Here is a 19,763-nt window from a genome sequence, read left to right on the forward strand (position 1 = left end):
ATTTTTCATAATTTGCGACGTGCACACCACCGCGGGGCACACTTCTTGACCGCCGGTTGACTCCACCACCGCGATGGTAATTACAACCGTCCCAGCCCTAATCTACTTTTACAGCAAGTTTTGGAGCTGCAAGCTCAAGTCTTGGAATGGTCATCAGTTTCAGTGGGACTACTCTCGCTTTTCACAGTGCAAAGGTGATGTGAATGTTTTTGATACCATTTGTAAGAGGGATGGCGAAAACAAAAATATTTCTTGACCAGCCACCGGGCCTCATTAGCCGGTTGAAACCGGTTAACCGATAGGGCTATTAGTTTAAAATATGCTACGCTATTTGAAATAACAGCCATTTCGAGCTGCGCCTGCAATTTCGCAACTCTGTCGCATCTCTCTGCCTCCAGCTCTCACACACACACACACACACACACACACACACACACACACACACACACACACACACACACACACACACACACTCTGGTTTCCATGTTTTGTGGGGACATTCCATAGACGTAATGCATTTTATACCACACAAACTGTATATTCTATTTCCCTTAACTACACCATTCCCTAACCCCAACCATCACACAAGACTTTCTGCTACTTCACATTTTCAATAAACATAATTCTGTTTGATTTATAAGCATGTTTCCTCATGGAGACATCAAAATGTCCCCACAAGGTCACAAAAACACTGGTATATCTTTATGGGGACAATTGGTCCCCACAACGTGATAATTACCAGGTACACACACACACACACACACACACACACACACACACACACACACACACACACAGCCCGGCGTTACCCTTCCACTCACAACACTTTTTTAAATCCCCTACAGCGCGGAACATGCAAACGCAGAGCCGAATCGGAGGACAAATGGCTGCTTAGTTTCGAAATGGTTAAGGTACAAGGTGATCACGTTGAAAATAAAGACGTTTGTGAAGCTCATTTGAAAATTGCCGTGGCTCATTTAAGAAAATGACAGCTCAGAAGAGACGCGCTTTAGTTTGAGGTAGTAACAATAATAAAGAAAGATGATGATCATCATCACCTTAGGCTATCTGTTACAACTGAAATGTAGATGTGATGTATTTTCAAATCTAAGCCCATCTTATGCGGAATGTTGCCTAATAGACTGCAACACGATAAAACCAATGGATAAAACGGGCACCTTCAGAATGCCTAAAGGACGCACCGGCCAAGGCAGGTCTAACTCACTCTGTGCGAGAAAGCCCTTGTCTGTTCTAGAACAAATGCAGCAAATATATTTAATGCTAATGTATGAGGCATATAGGCCTACACTGAGTTGTATTCAATTATGATGAGGTGTGTTCTAGTTAACAATGCAATGCAAGTGAACGCGCAGTGCCGTCGCCTTCATGCACGGACCGGTTATTATATTCTCTGCTATATTTGCTTTTTATTTATTAAATACATGCAATTGGTTGATAGAACATTTATTAAAATTTAGATACAATTTATACAAACGAAATTCACTTTAAAGAAATGCTTTCTACAAAGCAAAACTGAATTAAGTGGTAAAAATCATGTCTGAGGATTTACAAAACTTAATCTGCACTTTACTGTTAGCCTAAAAAGACGTAAATGTTAATTATTTGGAACACAATCTCAAATTGCTGTATTTTATTTACTATTCAAAAAAAGGAATTTACCAAAAAATAGCCGGTAGCATTTACTTTTCACAAACCTTATGAGCCTGTGAAACCAAACGCAGTGACCTCGTGCCAAATGTTTTTTTATGAAAAACTGAGTGTGAGGCATTTGTTCACTTCACACAAAAAGATCTTGGCAAGAGATGACTAACTGTAGTAGCGTTTAGTCCACTATCTATAATAGCCTAAATTAGAGATCATTTTTTTTTATCGAAAACTGACAACTTTGACCGGTTACGTTGATACAGTCAACTATCGGTCAAACGGTCATCGGTTAACATCTCTATTTGTAAGTCTGATGTAACTTACTGTACCATATCCTAACTCGCATCACAAAAGTGATGAAGTTGAGCAGTCTTTACAAAAACAAAATTCTCAGGCATCATACACCTGCCTACTTCAAATCTGCTCAATTGGTTACACCCATTTTGGGGATTTGCGCCTGGATTTGGCCTACCCAATTTCCTATACCCACATGGACAGGTTTACATACAAAAGTTTGGTATCATTTTACAGGAAACCCTTTGGAATTACATAAAACATGGTTGAAAGTGGTAAACATGGCTGTATGTGTTGTCAGTCCGTTAATAAACACAAAACTAAATAGGTGCTTTTGATTTTTTTTCTAAAGTCTTTATTTGAAAGTATATAACTCTGAAAGTATATAACTCTGTATATAACATATATTTCACCAGTATGTACAAAAGCACTGAGGGGAACCAGGATAAGCTAGGTAAAAATATATATTAAGGTATGGTCCTTTATGTGATTATAGGTTAAATAAAATATTTTATATTGATGTAAAAAATATTTGAAAGGGACTATGAACACAACAAACCATCGGCATCTGACACACAGGGTGCTGTTGTTTTAAGCTATCTTCTCGCTTTTAATGTCTGAGCTCCATTTCTCTCTTAACCCTCTCTCTTCCACCTCTTTACTCACTTCATGCTGAATTCCTTTAGTCTTTTCACTTCTTTCTAGCTCTGTCATTCATTTCTATATTTATTTCTTCCACCAAGAACTTTATTTCTCCACAACATCTTTTGTACAGATTATTTTTGTTTAAAAACTCTTGATGTCAGCCTCTCTTTTGATCAAGTATCCTGGAAAATGCGACAAGTATAAGGTATTTTCTTTCTAAACATACACTACACTGAATAGTTTTTCTCCATTTAATGAATACAAAAAAAAAAAAACATTAATTATACCAACCAAAGCGTTAGACTTAGTCATGTGTTTGTGATTAGCGATTAGGCTGGTTGCATTAAATATGTTTGATTAACTACAATGAAGCAATTTACAAGAGTCGTTTGTTTAGACTACGTAGTAATAGAAAGACACGTTTTCTTATCATAATTTACGGGTACATGGTCTTTTATATTATCACATTAAAGCATCACTGCTTTACTATTAAATTAATATTTTATACATTGGTATAGGTACATATACAGGTACATCTGCCTGTGAATGTGTGATATATGGGATATATATGCCCCATAAACCTTCAGTGCATGCACATGTCCAGTGTTTACCAAAGATTCACCATGGCACATTAACTTTTTTAAAGATTACCTATGATATCCAAAATATCTTTCCGAATGAGGGGTTCTCCTCCAGTCAAGCGTATCTTGTTCACCCCCTCTAGCACAAAAAGTCTGGCTAATGTCAGCACCTCCTCTGCTGTTAAAAGCTCAGAGCGAGGTGTGAGTGTAACTCCCTCCTCAGGCATACAGTACTGACCTAGGGGATGGAAGAACATCATTCAATATTAATTTGTATCTTTAACAAAAAGCTAGTAAATAGCCGTAGCTAAAAAAACATTGCATGAAATATGATTAACCTCAAGCTTTATTGAACTCACAATACTAATGAGTCTGAGGCCACTCTGGCATAGCGGATATAAACACCAACACATCTAAACATCAAAATTCTATATTAATGTGTGTCATACTTTTAAAGCAACACTATATAGTTTTTTAACCTTCATAATATATTTCCAAGACCCCTGTGATGGTACATTGACCTTCAATAGGTTGAATTACACGTATGCCATAGCCTGATGGGGTCTGTATCGCTTTTACTGGCACTACGGAACTTACGGGTGCGGGTAGTAACCCAAGCACAAAAATAACAACAAAATTTGACTGCTTTACGGCATACCTCACTTCCGCCCCCCACCCCCATTTCCTCAAGTTCGGACGTGAGAGCCTAACTAGCATTTCTTTGTGCTGTCATGCGGGTGTACTATATGTTGTTATCATGGCCAAAGCAGCAACGAAAACCAAGGCGGCAAAGGTTTTGTCGGAGGAGTCTAGGAAGAGAAAAAGGGAGAGTGACAAAATTAAAGGCTGGACGAGGATAAACATTGGTACAGCGTTTGCTGCTGGCGTGAGCTAAAGGAGGAGAAGGGCTGCCCGACCGATGCTGACTTGGCCGTCATGCTGTTGGACTAGTAAGTATTGAAGAAATTTGGTGTCTGCCTGACTATGTTATGGAAGCTATCTGGTCCTTCATTTATCTTCATGAATCAAGTTATGCTAGTAGATGAGCGAATTATCAATCTGGTAGATAGTAAACGTTAACATGGTAGTTATCGATGGTTATCATGCTATCACCAGTTATCTGTAGCATTCTTGTTCTGACTTGAGCAAGGAAGTGTCAGTCATAAAGGTGTATTTTTTGACAGCTGCATGCGGTGAACTTTTAAATACCCCTCCTAGGATATTCATGCGATTGACACCAAATGTGGTCAACATGATGTTGTCGGCGTGTGGACAAACAGGTCAAACATAGGTGTGCCTCCTAGTCGCGCACTAGCTCCCCCGTTTGTCTAAAATGTGGGTTTTATTTTACCTACAGTCCCTAAATGGGTCAGAAAACTACATTAAATAGCCCACCAATATTTACCCACTTGAAACACTTGCCCAACGTGCATTGTTTTCTCTGAGGCACAGTGTAGCAATAAAAAAAACGTGCGAGGGCCCGCCATCGCTGCTTGCAGCTATATTTTTATTTTAAAATTTATTTACTGAACATTTGTAATCTGTGAACACATCCTTAGTAGTGATAAAATACTTTTAAAGTGTATGGCCTCTAATGGCTTATTCCTTTATTTAACAACAACATGAATTACACAATATGGAGAGCAGGTGTTTTTTTTTTCAATTTACAGTTTTATTAATAGCCACATATGGTACACACACAGTGTCAATTTACAAGAACTGGGAATTAACTTGTTTCTATAAAGAATATGTTGTTATGAGAGACTTACAGCGAAAATTACACTTCTCAGTCAGGGAAATACGAAGGTAATTATGTCTTCGTCCGAAGGAGTCAGTAAGGAATGCTGAAAAGGGCAGGGCATCCTTAAGGTCCTGCCTATGACCACCAGGTACTGTAAGCTCTTTGACCTGCAAAAAAAGTGGGCTGGGATGTTTGGAACTATACAGACAAATTTAAAAAATGATATCAGATAATTTTTTAAAGGCTGTCAGTTTAAAGATCCAATAAAATTACTTGCAGTTTTTGATTCCAGAATAAGGATGGACAATAAAATGATATCTATGAGATTAAATTGTAACAAAATTTCTGTTAATAATGATAAGCTCTGGACATTTTACTACATATGGACAAGTCATATAGCCTATCACACAAATATACCCAACAACGATCAGTCTGTCTGAAGATTTGCTTGTAAGTCAAAGTGCACTTGAGCACGCACCCATTTTTTAGCGCAACATCTCAAAAAAAAATTTAAAAACAGGAACGTAAACCCAACATGCATTATCCTGCTAAGTTAAGGAAATTGTTGACAAACTTAAATGGAACTTAGTTTTACAGTAGTCATATAACAGACAGCATCAATTATGCTTCGAACAGTTGTTTGAGCGTTGATCAATGTACAGTTCGAGCGAATGCTGGTAAAGTGATTAATATTTATCAACCCAGCATCTCATTAATCCTTATTTATATATTGTTATTAGTAGAAGTAGTATTACCTTTGAATAATAATTACTAGTATCTATTGTATTAATTATCCATTATAATCATTAGGGGTGTAACCATACTCCAAACGAACTGAAAAATGGCAATACACCACCCTGGATACGTTTCGCTGTATCCCACCCCCTGCCGCAAAGCACAAAAAAGGCTATAAAAATTTGGCTATAAAAAACCAATAAGAGCTGTATTATGACATGATGGTGTTTTAAAGAAGAACCCAAACCTTAATTAAACATTCAAAATGTATGGTAAAGTGTGTAGAATTTTTTTTTTATATATTTTAGTTTAATTTTAATTCAATTTATATTTTATATATATATATGTATTTATATAATGCTTTTAACAATTGTTTATTATACCAAAACAGCTTTGCATGTAATAGAATAAAAAAGAACCTACAAAAGGAAAAAACAACAGAGCATGGCAGTTTTAAATAAAGTTCAGGATGGAGTATTTGAAGTTACATGGAGTTGTTTCTTATTAAATAATATGAACATAGTCTAGGATGGAGTTCATGCAGGTCTTTGTTTTGGTTAGTAGTAGATCAGTGATGCATATAATAATCCAATTCCAAACAATATACTAGCATTAGCGTATTTACTGAAGAAGTTTTTAGGTTACGATACTACCACAGAAAAATCAAAGAGATGTAACAAAATTGTTAGGATTAAGAGTTAAACCATATTAATTAGATACTACCACAGAAAATTAAAGAATAACAGAAGTAAAAATAGATAAGGTTAAGAATTTAACCATAATAATGAGATTATTAGCAAGGGCGTTAATACAGGCGATGCAGGCATGTCATGAAGTGTCACGCAAATCAGGTAAACAAGCTTCAGCTGGTTCAAAACGCTGCTGCAAGAGGGCTTACTGTGCCTTCACACTAGAGCCCTGCGCGGGACTGTTTTTTTAAACCCGCGCCCGCCCGCACCCGCTGAATTTATGACCAGTCCCGCCCGCTCCCGCAACCTGCGTGTTCCACTCCCGCCCGCGCCTGCAATATTTGTGTCCACTCCCGCCCGCTCCCGCGGATTTTCTCGGAGCTTGTGTAAACTACACAAATGCATGTTCTTCATCGGTTCAGATTAACATCCAGAATAACAGACTTTCAACACTATTGTGTTTAAAATTAGGGATGTGCACGAATGGTCGAATATTTGATCTAAAATAATAATTATAATGGAAAAGATGCTATTGGAATGTTAGTTTGTTTGTTTTTAATGCGCCACCGCAGGGTGAATGCTACTATTCATTTAATGTTTCCACTTCATGTATTGTCTTTTACAGTCTTGTAAATATACATCAAATATAAATTATATATACATGAAAATGTATTTGTGTGTATATCTGATTGTTTTGGCAATTCAGATCGCAGACTAATTTAAGTATTTAGAGTTTTAACACCGGGTTGTTTGTTTTGTCCACCGGCTCAGGTTTAATTTAGACGTGCTTCTCCGCCGCATCAGCGCGCATCATGAGAGATTTGTTAGCGTCTTGTTATGGCTTATTTTATTTTGTTATTACAGCTAAACGGGACAGACATGGAAAACGAAATGGAGAACATTTATTAGCTATATGCGGTGCTCTATGTGGAAAATGAAACAGAACTGCAAATGCCTGTTTAAGCAGAGTTTTCTCCGCTGGCATTAAGAACAGGCTTTCACCGGAGCAAGTAGGCTAAATATGGTTGTCTTTCTTCATAAAAACATGTCAAACCAAATAAAGAAAAAGATATTCATATGCCGACCGTGCAGTCTGTTATAGCCTATGTTTTTTCGTTTGCTCCGGGCTCTTACTTGGTGTTTCGAGTCTGGTTGATAGTGTACTTTATCATGTCCTCAAACTTTAAACTTTGCTTGCGTTTGGTGTTAGAGTATAATACTTGCTATATACTATAATTTCTATAAGATCAAACAGTACTGAATTCGTACTAATGACCACATTGAAACCAATGATTTGACTCAGCCTTCGCTCTGCGTTGGGTTTTACGCAGTTAAAATGACATAATTTTTTAAGCAGTGTTTTGTAACATTAACCGTTAAAACAAAACCTCAGTTTTCAAATGTATACTGCATAATACACATGCATCAAATGATTAATTAAACAAACAAACAAACAGTTTAACTGTTAACAACCGGATTTGTCACTAGTGCTCACCAGTTCTTCCAGACGCGAGGCATATAGTGTATAACAGCATTGAGCATGTGCTCCCCGAAGTTGCCATGGTATGTCCCACATAATGTTTAGCTTAATTTTCTTTTCAACTTCATGTGTTGACCCCATTTCTATTACATGCAAAATCCCACCGGGACCTGCGGGTCTCCCGCAAAAAAATTCTGACCACCCACTCCCGCCCACAGCAAAGGTGAACCCGCCCGCCCCCGCGAGATTTGCGTTGGGTCCCGCGGGAGTCCAATCCCAATGCAGCCCTCTACTTCACACCACCACAGGCGAGAGCGTCAAAGTAGCCGGAAGTAATTCATTTTCAATGAGAGCCGGTGGCGAGCCCCGTCGAGCAGCACGTCATGTATGGTGTGAGTATCGAGGACAGTGGAAATCAGCTCTGACGCGGTTTGGCTGCAACCAATCGGAAGGCGGAAACCTCTGCTTGAGAGGAGTTCAGAGAATGCATTCGAGCATCAGAGCATCCACTACACCTTTTCTATAGCGTCGTTAGTAGGGCAGCCAGAGCTTTTATTGACGCTCTCGCCGGTGGCGGTGTGAAAGCACAGTTACTCTAAGAAGTATGACCACATAAGCCCAATTTTGGCATCTTTACACTGGTTACTTACCAGTTAAACATTGCATAGATTTTAAAATATTGCTAATCACCTATAAAGCCTTAAATGGCCTAGCACCTTCGTATCTTAGAAAACTACTATCAGAATACAATACACTACGTACACTGTGGTCGCAAAACTCTGGTCACTTAATTATCCATAGAATATCAAAAGTGTCTAAAGGTGGTCGATTCTTTTCCTACTTAGCCTCTAAGCTTTGGAATGATTTACCAAAAAAATGTTCGAGAATCTACTTATCCTGCTACAGTTAGCTTGTCCGGAAAAAGCATTCACATAACTCGCCTAGGTAATATACTTATGCCGCAATAGTTAGCCTGTCTGAAACCGAGCAGATTAGGGCTGTAACGATTTATCGTGCAAATGCGCCTTTTCTCAATTAATGAATTTGAATGAATTACGGTGAAATGCCGCCACATCCAAAAGCCAGAGGGCGCTCATGTGCAGAAACTCCAATTGTGCCACGGAAGAAGTAGCATTACAGATGCTATTCCAGGAAATGTCTAGAATGATATTTATATCGGCGTTCTTCAGATTGTTTCATGTATTTTCATGATAATAAAGAATATTTGAATGATTTTATTTAACGAGTGTTACTTTTTTAAATGCACGTTATAAACGACTCCAACTCATAATGATTTTAGATTGATAAGGATTTCTTACTGACCAAAACGCCATAGTACACGCACAAGCTGCACATTAAACACAGAATCGCAGCCTTGCAATGCAGAATCGATTTTAGGCAGGTCTTTTTAATGGGACACGCGTTTTATCGTTACAGCCCTACAGCAGATATTAAACCACAATACTGTGACATGCGAACAGGCCATACACTAATAGGATTTTGTGTCTCTTTACCAGTCTCGTCCTCGATTCTTTAACAACATTATGCACAGCCGATGTCTGACCAATGACCACCGGCTGCCCCGATTAAACTACTTAATCTCATGTGTGTGTGTGTATATATATATATGTATATGTATATGTATATATATGTATGGCCTGCATCGAAAGGTGCGAAACCCTTTTGTTTTTCCTCAAAGTTATTGGGGCCCGAGCACCAAGGAGGCCAAATGGCCTGCACCGAAAGGTGCGAAGCCCTATTATTTTCCTTAGGATTATTATTATTTTTTCAAACACTTTTGGGCACTTGGGTGCCTTAACCTCTTGAAAAACACCTCCACTCTGGCCCAAACCATGAAAAGACCTACTTTCCCTGTGGTATCATTAGATAGAAGACACCTTGAGCTTCATTTTTCAGGTTTCAAAATTATTTTAAGATCAATTTAAAAAAGTCAGAGAGGCTGAAATTGTAATAAAATTTTTTTGCATAACATCTTTTTTAATACTAAAAATCTTAATGAAAAATATATGTGTGAAACCTAGAAATGCAATGATGCCAAAGCCACAAGTCTAAAGAAGTTATGTTTCACGTTTGAAGTCAATAGACCCAAAAATTAGGTTCTTGCAAGAGTTTTTGTAAGACTAGTGCTTTTTCTAAGTGCCAGTCAGCCCCAAAATAAAAGTCTTTTGTTTACATGCATACACGTTCGTTCTTATTCTTATTTATCCTAATGTAAGCGTATAATATTATCCTATTTATCCTAATGTAAGCGTTTCCACACCAGGAAATAAAACGTCACACAAAGATCGTTGGATTCATTATCTTATTGGCTACACGTTCTGTCTATCAATATTTTCCACGAAGTCATTGGAGGAACAAGCGAGTCAGATGACGTCACGATATTTGACAGCGCTGTTTGGATATTATGTATTATACTCCCGCCTACTTTTAGAAATAAAGTTTGGCTGCGGTTTTGAATGCGAGTGTAATCTCATATACAAGTGTAACGATGTAAATAGTCCTCAGATTGTATATTATATTTTATTACGTGCATGTGAAATCGATGTAAACAATGGACAATATATCTATATTTCACGGATTATACGCATTTGTGGACAAAAATGGTCATTGGATGTATTTTGTTGGAGCGTTTTTATGGGTTATTCACACATCTGAAACAGACTGGATTCGATTCGCGATCGTTATATCAACACAAAAGTAAGAGATCACGTTCATATTCTGCATGTTGTCATCTGGACTTCTGTAACAAAATACTATATTTATGATGCTAGAGCATCTGTATATCAAAACAGAGACCATACACAGATGCTAAACCCGTAGACCTTTTAAACAATGTATAGTAACGTTAATATTATTATTGTTTGAGGCAGTAAGCTATATAGATATCGTTAGCAGCGTTAAAAAAAAACTGATGTCTTTCCGCCCCCGAGCTAGTGCACGTCGAGAGGTTAAAATGCTCAAAAACTCTTGAAATTTGGCACAGACGTCAGAGTCGAAGGCCATCAGGTCCGGGTAAAGGCTGGACCACGGGCATGGCAAGGGAGCTCTATAGCGCCCCCTGTAATGCAAAAAAACATTGGTGCACAGATCGGGCAAACATGTACACACATGTACAAGAGATGGTACGTAAATAGATCTCATTGACTTTCGCCCTCAAACCTATTAGCTCCGCCCAACAGGAAGTCAGACATTTTGGATAGTTTAAAAAATGCATGCAGTGAACTTTTAAATACTCCTCCTAGGGGATTCATGCGATTGACACTAAACGTGGTGAACATGATGCTGAGACATTGCACTTGCTAAATAGTGGATACTTTTATTTCAGACATATTTAGGGCCATTGGCATGCTTAGATTAACCTAAAATTTGGCACACACATCGGAGTTGTCGGCTGTTAAGTGTGGACAAAAAGGTCAGACATAGGTGTGCCTCTTAAGTCACTCACTAGCGCCCTGTTTGTCTAAAATGTGGGGTTTCTTTTACCTACTGTCCCCAAATGGGTCCATAACAACATTAAATAGCTCACTGATATTTACCCACTGATGCACTTGCCCACTGTGCATTGTTTTCTCAGACGCACCTAGGGATGAGGAAACCAAGGCCGAAAATCGAAACACCGAAAAGAAATTATGCTGCCAATTATTAGTACCATTGCATTTATGGCTATCACTGTGTACTAACTTTACTAGGGGTTTGACGGATCACAAAACTCATGGTTCGGATCACATTACAGTTTTTGAGGCACGGATTGAATTATTTTTCAGATCAGCATAAACTCAACTCAACTCAACTCAACTTTATTTATATAGCACCACTAAAAACAACGATTGTTGACCAAGGTGCTGTACATTGATCCATAGTATTAACAATAAAATAAAACTAAAAGCATCAATTACACCAGAAAGACAGGACAAATACATAAAAACACTCCAGACACCGCAATATCAACTACACTTGTACGCCAAGGAAAACAAGTAGGTTTTGAGTTTAACCTTAAACTCATGTAGTGTGGTGGCAGTTCTAATAACAGCAGGTAGACTGTTCCATAGTTTTGGTGCAACCACAGAAAACGCTCAATCTCCTCTAGTTTTTAATTTAACCCGCGGAACACTTAACATTCTCTGATTGGATGACCTAAGTGATCTTCCAGGATTATGGATGGAGATTAAGTCAGAAATGTATTCAGGAGCCAGCCCATTCAAAGATTTAAAAACCAGCATAAAAACTTTAAAATCGATTCTAAAACGTATTGGGAGCCAGTGCAGAGACTTAAGCACAGGGGTTATATGCTCTCGTTTGCGCACACCAGTAAGGAGCCTAGCAGCTGCATTCTGCACCATTTGCCGACGATTAAGATTTGCAAAAAAGGGGATAAAGGGGAAAATCTAATAACAAATAAAGAAATTGCAAACTTTTATAAAAAAGAACAAAGTTGCACATTAAATAAGATCTAAAATTAGCATTAGGTACAGAAATCAAAACAGAAATCAAAACTGAAGTGATTTTCTCTTTGTCTTTGGTTGTTTGATTAACATTAATGACACAGACTTAAAGGGAAACTTCACCCATTTGCATTAAGCTTTGTACCGTTAGAACCCCAGTCATGTTTTTGAATGGTCGTGCATCATTCCCTCAGTTTCCCCTGAGAGGGGAGAAATACTGATTTCAGTGAGGCACTTCCTTCTTTCAATGATGTAAAAATCGTCATCGTCACAGACACTCATTCCTCATTTTTCCAAGGTGGGGGCTATGGGTGGGACCCACTCACGCTTCAGACCAATTACAGATCAGTGGGTGGGACTTACGAAAATATACGAACACAGACGGGAAAAAACTATCAGCCGCCATCTTTATGCTAAGCTAAGCTAAAAAGAAGTTGTGGATCTAGTCAGACTTCATGTTACAATAACAGTGGAAGTTAATCAATATTATATAGAAGAGGGTGATTTCGCAAGCGTGATGCTCTAATCCGCTGTACATTGCACCTTTATGAGCCACAATACTGCAAAGAGCTGAGGCAGATGGAGGAACAGAAACCCGAGGAGTAGGCCGGAGCCTGGGCGTTGGCTGGGTAGAGGAGCCGGGGGAAGACACCGCAACCATCGGCCTCTGCTGCGTAGAGAAGCTTGCCTGTTCTCTCGCTGTGTGGCTTCTTTATAACATTTCTGCATCAGATAAGGACATGGACGTTCGTTTGGTGAAGGTTTCGAGGCAACTTTGCGCGCGTTTGGACATGTTTATTTCACATACGGAGTATATGAGCTTGGACAGACTCGCGCTGTGTGCTTTCGGTTTAAGATTTCTGGATCAGATAAGGATATGAACGTTTGTTTTGTTAATGTTTCTGGGCGCGTGCTTATTTCAAAGACGTGTTTCGGTTTACGAGCACAAGCTCCAAGAGCTGAGGCAGCACGTATGTGGAGATATTATGCAGGGGACGCGTTTGTGTGCAGGATGCAGGGGTAAACGGACGTCTAACTAAAGTGAGTGTTTCAATTTTCTTTGTTATACTAAGGTGGCATTTATATACACAATAGCATATCTGAGCGGTGTTTTATATGTCTATATTGTGAGAGCAGTGAGGCTGATATTACACAGATGTAATTACAGTAAACAAGAGACAAAAAGAAAATTGGTAAAACTAAATAAACATTTAAAATGCATACCCTTTTTTAACTACTTGAAAAGACATTTGTACTGCGGATCTGAAACCGCACGTTACTGTTTGAATAAGACTTTGCTACACACCAGGCCAGAGTGTTATTGTGTGTACCACAATGTAACACCACGTTTAAAAGTAAGTCATGATTGGTGTCTGTCAGACACAGTGGTGGTGGCTATTTTCTTTGTTTTACTAACGTGGCATTTATGTACACAATATCATATCTGAGCCGTGTTCCGATTAATGGGAGTGGCTTGCAGTGCTGTGCATTGTGGTGCATAATGGGAGTTGTAGTTTTTCATACAAATGTGCTCTAAAGTCACATTTGGTCTTTTCTCGGTCAAATAGGCACACAATTCTACATTTATGTTACATTTTGACTACAAATATGACTCACTTTCCATAAAGATTAATGTTCCTATCGGTGAAATGGCCCTTTAAGTAGGTTAATTGAGGTTACTGTCTCTTTAAGACCAAATAAGCACAGACTGTTTTCTGACTGTAATATATTCATACACTTAAGACTAGAGGTCGACCGATTCATCGGATTTGCCGATTAATCCTCGCAGATAACGATAACAATAACTATCGTTCATCTGCAAAAATTCCGACTGATAGTTTTTTAGGGGTCAAGCCCAGAATGGGCGAAGACCCCTATTGTATCCATTAGTTTTCTTTTTCTTTTTCTTAACTATTATTCTTCTTCCTGTTCCATTGCGGTCTATGGCAGCCCATAGAACCGTACGTAGGAAAGTTATGAAATTTGGCACACTGACAGAGGCAGTGTTTCCGCTATATACATTCAACCGTGGCGGGCCGCCACGCCTAAAACATCCCCGCCACGCCTGCGGTTGTGGATAGAAAGGATACAGCAAACGAAATCTCGCCGGATGAGCACTGTTTTATCCTAATCCTTCACCCAAACCCAACTCTAAACACAAAATTTCACAGGATTGTAGGATGTATTTGTCTCTCATTTAGCCAGAGCCGCTGTTTTCATCCTAAAAATCCTACCTCCAAATCTAATCCTAAACTTTTCGGCATTTTCTGTATCCCTTCTAGACAAAACCCACGAGGGCAGCTCGCAAAATAAATAAAGCTACCGAAATGTCAGCCCTGCCAGACTGGCTGTTTTAAAGAAATAAATTTCTTTCTGGATTCGCGTTGTTCACTCATTTATAATAAATAAATCTCCTAAAATATCATCATTTCCCCCATGGGTTTAGTTTCATGCACAAATGGATTTAAATCAACAGATGATGATTAGGCTACGTCTCTGTTTTGAGAAATAATAATAAAATAAATAAGCCTACACGAAATATGTTATAATTATCAGATTGACAAAACGAATAAAAAAGTATTTGAGTTGCTGTTCTTTTTTTGTGAGGCGCTGTTAAACCAAAGCAGCAGAAAGCACGTCATATTTTTAATGATTTTAAATAAGCACAAGGTTTTCTCCTTATTGTGAGTTTACACAAATAAAAAAAAAATTCAGTTTCGAATGTTATTTTACTTGTATCTGTATGGCAATAAATTAAGGGTAATATAAGTTGCAAGGTCATCACGCGTATGCTTTTCACATGCGCATATACACGGACGCAGCGCTGGGCTGCGAGAAAGAAGTTTTTTGGACATTCATTTGGAATCACTGTACTCATATTATCAACTTATCAGGCCATTAGTTATTTAGAATATAGACTATAAGCGCAGCGCACTGCTGACCGCTCAGCTGTCAGTCAATCTTCTGTGCTTTAGATCGACCCTCACAAAGTTTCACATTAAATGATAAGATGTTTGTCCAAAAACAAAAGGCTAAACACTGAATACGACTTATATGGGACTGCAAGACATTAATAGTCAAATCTGTTTGGAAGGAAACCTACATTATTCCCGTGGAAGAGACGGACGTTGGAAATAAAAACTTGAGGCAGACAGTGAGACGGTTTCATATATGTTTTCAGACAGCAGGATCGGGGTAACCGCGGGTGAACCGCATAATATTTGATGTAACGGGTGTAATAATATTAACGTGTCATTTGCGTTGTAGATGCAGGTAGGGACTCAATAAGCAAGAGTAGGCTAAACTGCAGGTCTAACATCCAAGACCAAAATTCGACTCGATTCCGATAGGTAGCAGTTTTTAAATGGCTTATTTGTGTTTAAGCTCTGTCTGAAGAACTTTAAAGGTTTATATTTAGCTGCGCGATTTGGGGTGTGACCGGGTCAGGCTCTTTATGTCAAACAGGCCGAGTGTGGAATGCTGGAATAAATTGCTGCTGATGTCGGATAACTGGTCAGGTGTTCTGTCATATCACAGCGGTGCGGATAATCAAACAGGACTGTGCGGGACTTTGCAACAGCTCTGTAACGCTAAACATGAGCACAAACTTGCACACTACATTAAAACTACAATGAAAGATCCATATGAAGCTATAAAACTTACGTATTTTTTAAGAAAATACAGTTTAGATTAAACATAGAAAAGCAATATGCTATAAATATAAGGAAAAGTAAATGACAGCATGAAAGTGATAAAAAAATACATGTTAGTTTACTGTAGCCTATATTCTACATTAAAAATCATCATGGGCGCCCCCTGCCGCCACAGCTGGAAAAAATTATAGAGGAAACACTGAGAGGACAGTCCAAATACTATCCACAGCAATTTTGGAGTGCCTATCTCAAACCCGCAAGCGCCACCGACAGTCCAAAGTTACACTTACGTTTCTGCTTATAACTTCTGATCTGTAAGTCATAAAAATGAAATTCTTGCTTCCTCTGATTCCTTGACTCAAGACGATTCGATTGGACCCGTCATGAAAATTTTTCCGCCATGAAATTTTTTTCGCCATTTTGAATTATTCGTAAAACCTACTTTTGCGAACTCGTCCTAGAGATTTTTGCCAGATTGCCACGAAAATCGGTGTACAGCATTTAGAGACACTCAAGGCAAAAAGTTATTAAAAGAATTTCGATAAACCAATCCGTTGTCATATAGCGCGTCAATGAATTTTACGTAAAGTGCAAAAAAACAGATTTTAGGCTGTATCTTCGTCAAACTTAGGCATATTGACATGAAACTTGGTACTTGAGATGCCAGTCAGGAACTGAGGGTGCATGCACAGTTTCGTTGCAGCGCCACCTAGTGGCCAGACGAATGTTTTATGCGCCTATAACTTTGGCTGTGATTGACGTATTTTCATGGGATTTGTTTTCTTGGAGTTTTGAATAGTTGCCGAGTCCAATGATACCAAACATGCCAGGATTTGCCTTGCGGTTAACCCTGTGCGGCAAAATAGCACTTAAAAAACACGCGCAAATATCTCTTTGAGCTTTATTCGGATTGACTCGAAAACACCATAAGAAGAACAAAGCATTACCTTCTGAACAAAAAACTCTATTTGCGTAATATTAAAATTTCCATCAGAAATGGCCGAAAATTGCAAAAAACTAAAAATTACCTTTAAATTTTGTGTTTTTTACACATAAATGGTTATAACTTCGCAACGAAAATAATTTTTTTCCCCAGATTTGATACGATGATGTATGAGCAGAGTCTGAGGCTACACAAAAAAAATTGTATGCTTTCACCACTAGTTGGCCTTATAATTGAACAAAACCTGTGAAATCAGGCAACTGTTTCTTCACTAAACTAAAGTGTATTCACCTTATTTTTCACGACAACAAGGGCGGCGCCATTGCGCTCATTTTGTCAACGTTCTTCCGGCCGCATAGACGATGAGCAGCTGAGGCAGTGACTGAAGGCGACGCGTTAAGCTTAAAAAGCTCACTCGATCGCCTTTATGTTTCTTTCTTACCAATTTTAAGCCAACTGAGGAACACCCTTATCCCAAGTAAATGGTTCGACTACGATGTTCCGGTAACTTTAAACCACGCCGGGTGTTGAAAAGGTGTCCAGTTTCAGGTAAGCTATCTTAGCTAACTTTGTGCTCGTTCGCCTAAAGTTAGATTTGTGAAGTCCGTTCTACAAATACACTTAAGATCAGTAACGTTAGTTTATAAAATGCATCTATTTGAATGGTTTTATTTGTTCACCTATATTTTTATATTTATGATAGTACAACGAGATATTATAGTACATTCTTACAGTAGCCCACGTGATTCCTACAAGTTACTGACATTTCAGATGCTAGAATGTCAGTTCATTTCTCATTCAGATATTGATAATGACCTATTAAACAACGTATTATTTAACACTGAAGTTAAAGGTTGTGTGTATAATGTTACTGTCTCTTTTTAATGCATCTCTCTCTAATCCACTGTTCTGTTTAAGTATGGGTGCCATTTATATATTAATTCTCATGATGCAAGTTTATTTTAAATACTAACATAAAAATGTTTATGGTTATATTGTTTTCACAGATGCATTGATGTGTAGTGATGCAGTGGACAACTGTGAGGATGATACAATCAACATGTTCCTAAACTGTGATGCAGAAACACAATGGGAGGATCCATCCGTCTCTGACCACAACTACACTTTAAAATCACAAATCAACCTGAAGCAACCTACATCTGATATGGGAAAACAATGGTGCAGTTTCCCTGACAGGGCTTATGCTGGTCCCAGGCTAAAATGCATATTTGAGCTACAATAATTTAAAATCACCTTCTACTGACATACCTCAACATATATGAGTGCCATTGTTTTGTCACAAGATGCGCACCAGTCTTGTTTTTTTTTGTAGGGGTTGTTTGTAAAAACTAAAATGTCCTAATATTATTAAATCCTAGTCCTGTAAACCCTGTCCGAGAAACTACTTCAATGTGTTGAGCTGGCACAAATGTACATATCTCTGCTGAGAAACAACCATCTTTGTGTCAGCTTTACAGAGGGTTGATATTGCATCCATTACACAGTCGCCGCCAAGCACTTTACCAGTACATACACCAACAGCTTCCAGATAAACACTTGGGATCAGCTCCTGATGACTCCGATAAAGCTGTGTCTTAATTTATTGCAGGGTGGTCTTGCTTTACCTGTTGTAAAGTTACATTAAACCTTCATATGTGATCAGATGTCATGCAGTGATATTAAACATTTACAGTGTGATCAGATGTTGTGCAATTATATTAAACCTTTACAATGTGATCAGATGTTGTGCAGTTATATTAAACCTTTACTATGTGATCAGCTGTTACCTGTCATGCAGTTATATTAAACATTTAATATGTGATCAGATGTAACCTGCCATGCAGTTATATAAACCTTTACAGTGTGTTCAGATATTATCTGTAAGGAATTTCTTAAACCATATGTAAACTTTGTAGATTCCACTTAAAAGGATTTAAGTCTCCTGATTTGAAGGAATATGTTGGCAAGTTTGCAAATGAATTCTATCATGGTACCACATAAAAACGAAATAGTTATTGGACTGGCTAAGGTGCACATTTGCTTTAAAAAAGACGAAATCACTGTGTAAATATTGGTAGACATACTTTTCAGTGTTTCCCACAGATCTGAAATTTACTTGTGGTGGTAGCTCGTGAAAAGGGCAATCATTATATCCACCGACAAAAAATGGTCTACTATACATGTGACAAAGAACTAATAATGTGTGACACAACACAATACTTTGATTTATTAAACATTAATATTAATTTCACATTATAGTTCATTAATCTAACCACCCCAAACTTTCTTTGCCATAACCAAAGCTGACACTGTTTGTTAAAGCACCACGAAAACACTTTGTTTTTGCACTGATATATGAAGCAATTTAATGACCCCTTTTATCAAACTCAATTATATACAATACTATGTACAGTATATTAATAGACAGTGCAGGTCTATAGATTATAAATGTGACTGATGTTATAATGTTAATAATTTCTATTAGGCACTTTTACTGCTTCTGCTTTCTATTTCTCTTTTGCCGATTAAAAAAGCTTAATCCACTCATTATTTCAGATTTAAAAGTCTACTTGCTGTCCCGATGACAGACTTTACATTACAGCTTTGCGTTTTTTATATCCTGAGTCAGCTTTGCTCATTCAGTATTAGCACTGCTTTTTGCTACAATCTCTGTGCAAACTGTTTAGATTTTAGTAAAGATATGGTCTATTAATTGTAAGATTATAAAAAAATGAAGCGGCGCGTGGTCGTGACAAGAGCCAGCTGTTATCGCCAAAGAAACCGGATGCACGCTGAAACAGCACTCGAGCTTTGCGCTAGCGGCCGTTCTCCAATCGACTCGGGTTTTACACACAATATTAATCAGACTTGGGA

At 38.2% G+C, this 19,763-nt stretch overlaps 1 protein-coding gene and 1 long non-coding RNA gene across 2 annotated transcripts in view; one reads left to right on the forward strand and one right to left on the reverse strand.

Annotated features, from left to right (window-relative positions):
• LOC141349226 (molybdenum cofactor biosynthesis protein 1-like) overlaps window positions 1-19,763 on the reverse strand; it is a 178,251-nt gene that overhangs the window by 147,048 nt on the left and 11,440 nt on the right. The window contains exons 2-3 of the mRNA XM_073869476.1: window positions 4,955-5,093; window positions 3,256-3,423 (exon numbers count right to left, since the gene is read on the reverse strand). Of these exons, the coding sequence (XP_073725577.1) occupies window positions 3,256-3,423; window positions 4,955-5,093 (307 nt within the window). The remainder of the gene's footprint in view (window positions 1-3,255; window positions 3,424-4,954; window positions 5,094-19,763) is intronic.
• LOC141365287 (uncharacterized) lies at window positions 17,178-18,711 on the forward strand. Its single transcript, XR_012370525.1, has 2 exons — window positions 17,178-17,438; window positions 17,897-18,711. It is a non-coding gene; the product is annotated as an uncharacterized lncRNA (long non-coding RNA).

This window comes from Misgurnus anguillicaudatus, chromosome 7, assembly GCF_027580225.2.
Source record: "Misgurnus anguillicaudatus chromosome 7, ASM2758022v2, whole genome shotgun sequence".
NCBI lineage: Eukaryota > Metazoa > Chordata > Actinopteri > Cypriniformes > Cobitidae > Misgurnus > Misgurnus anguillicaudatus.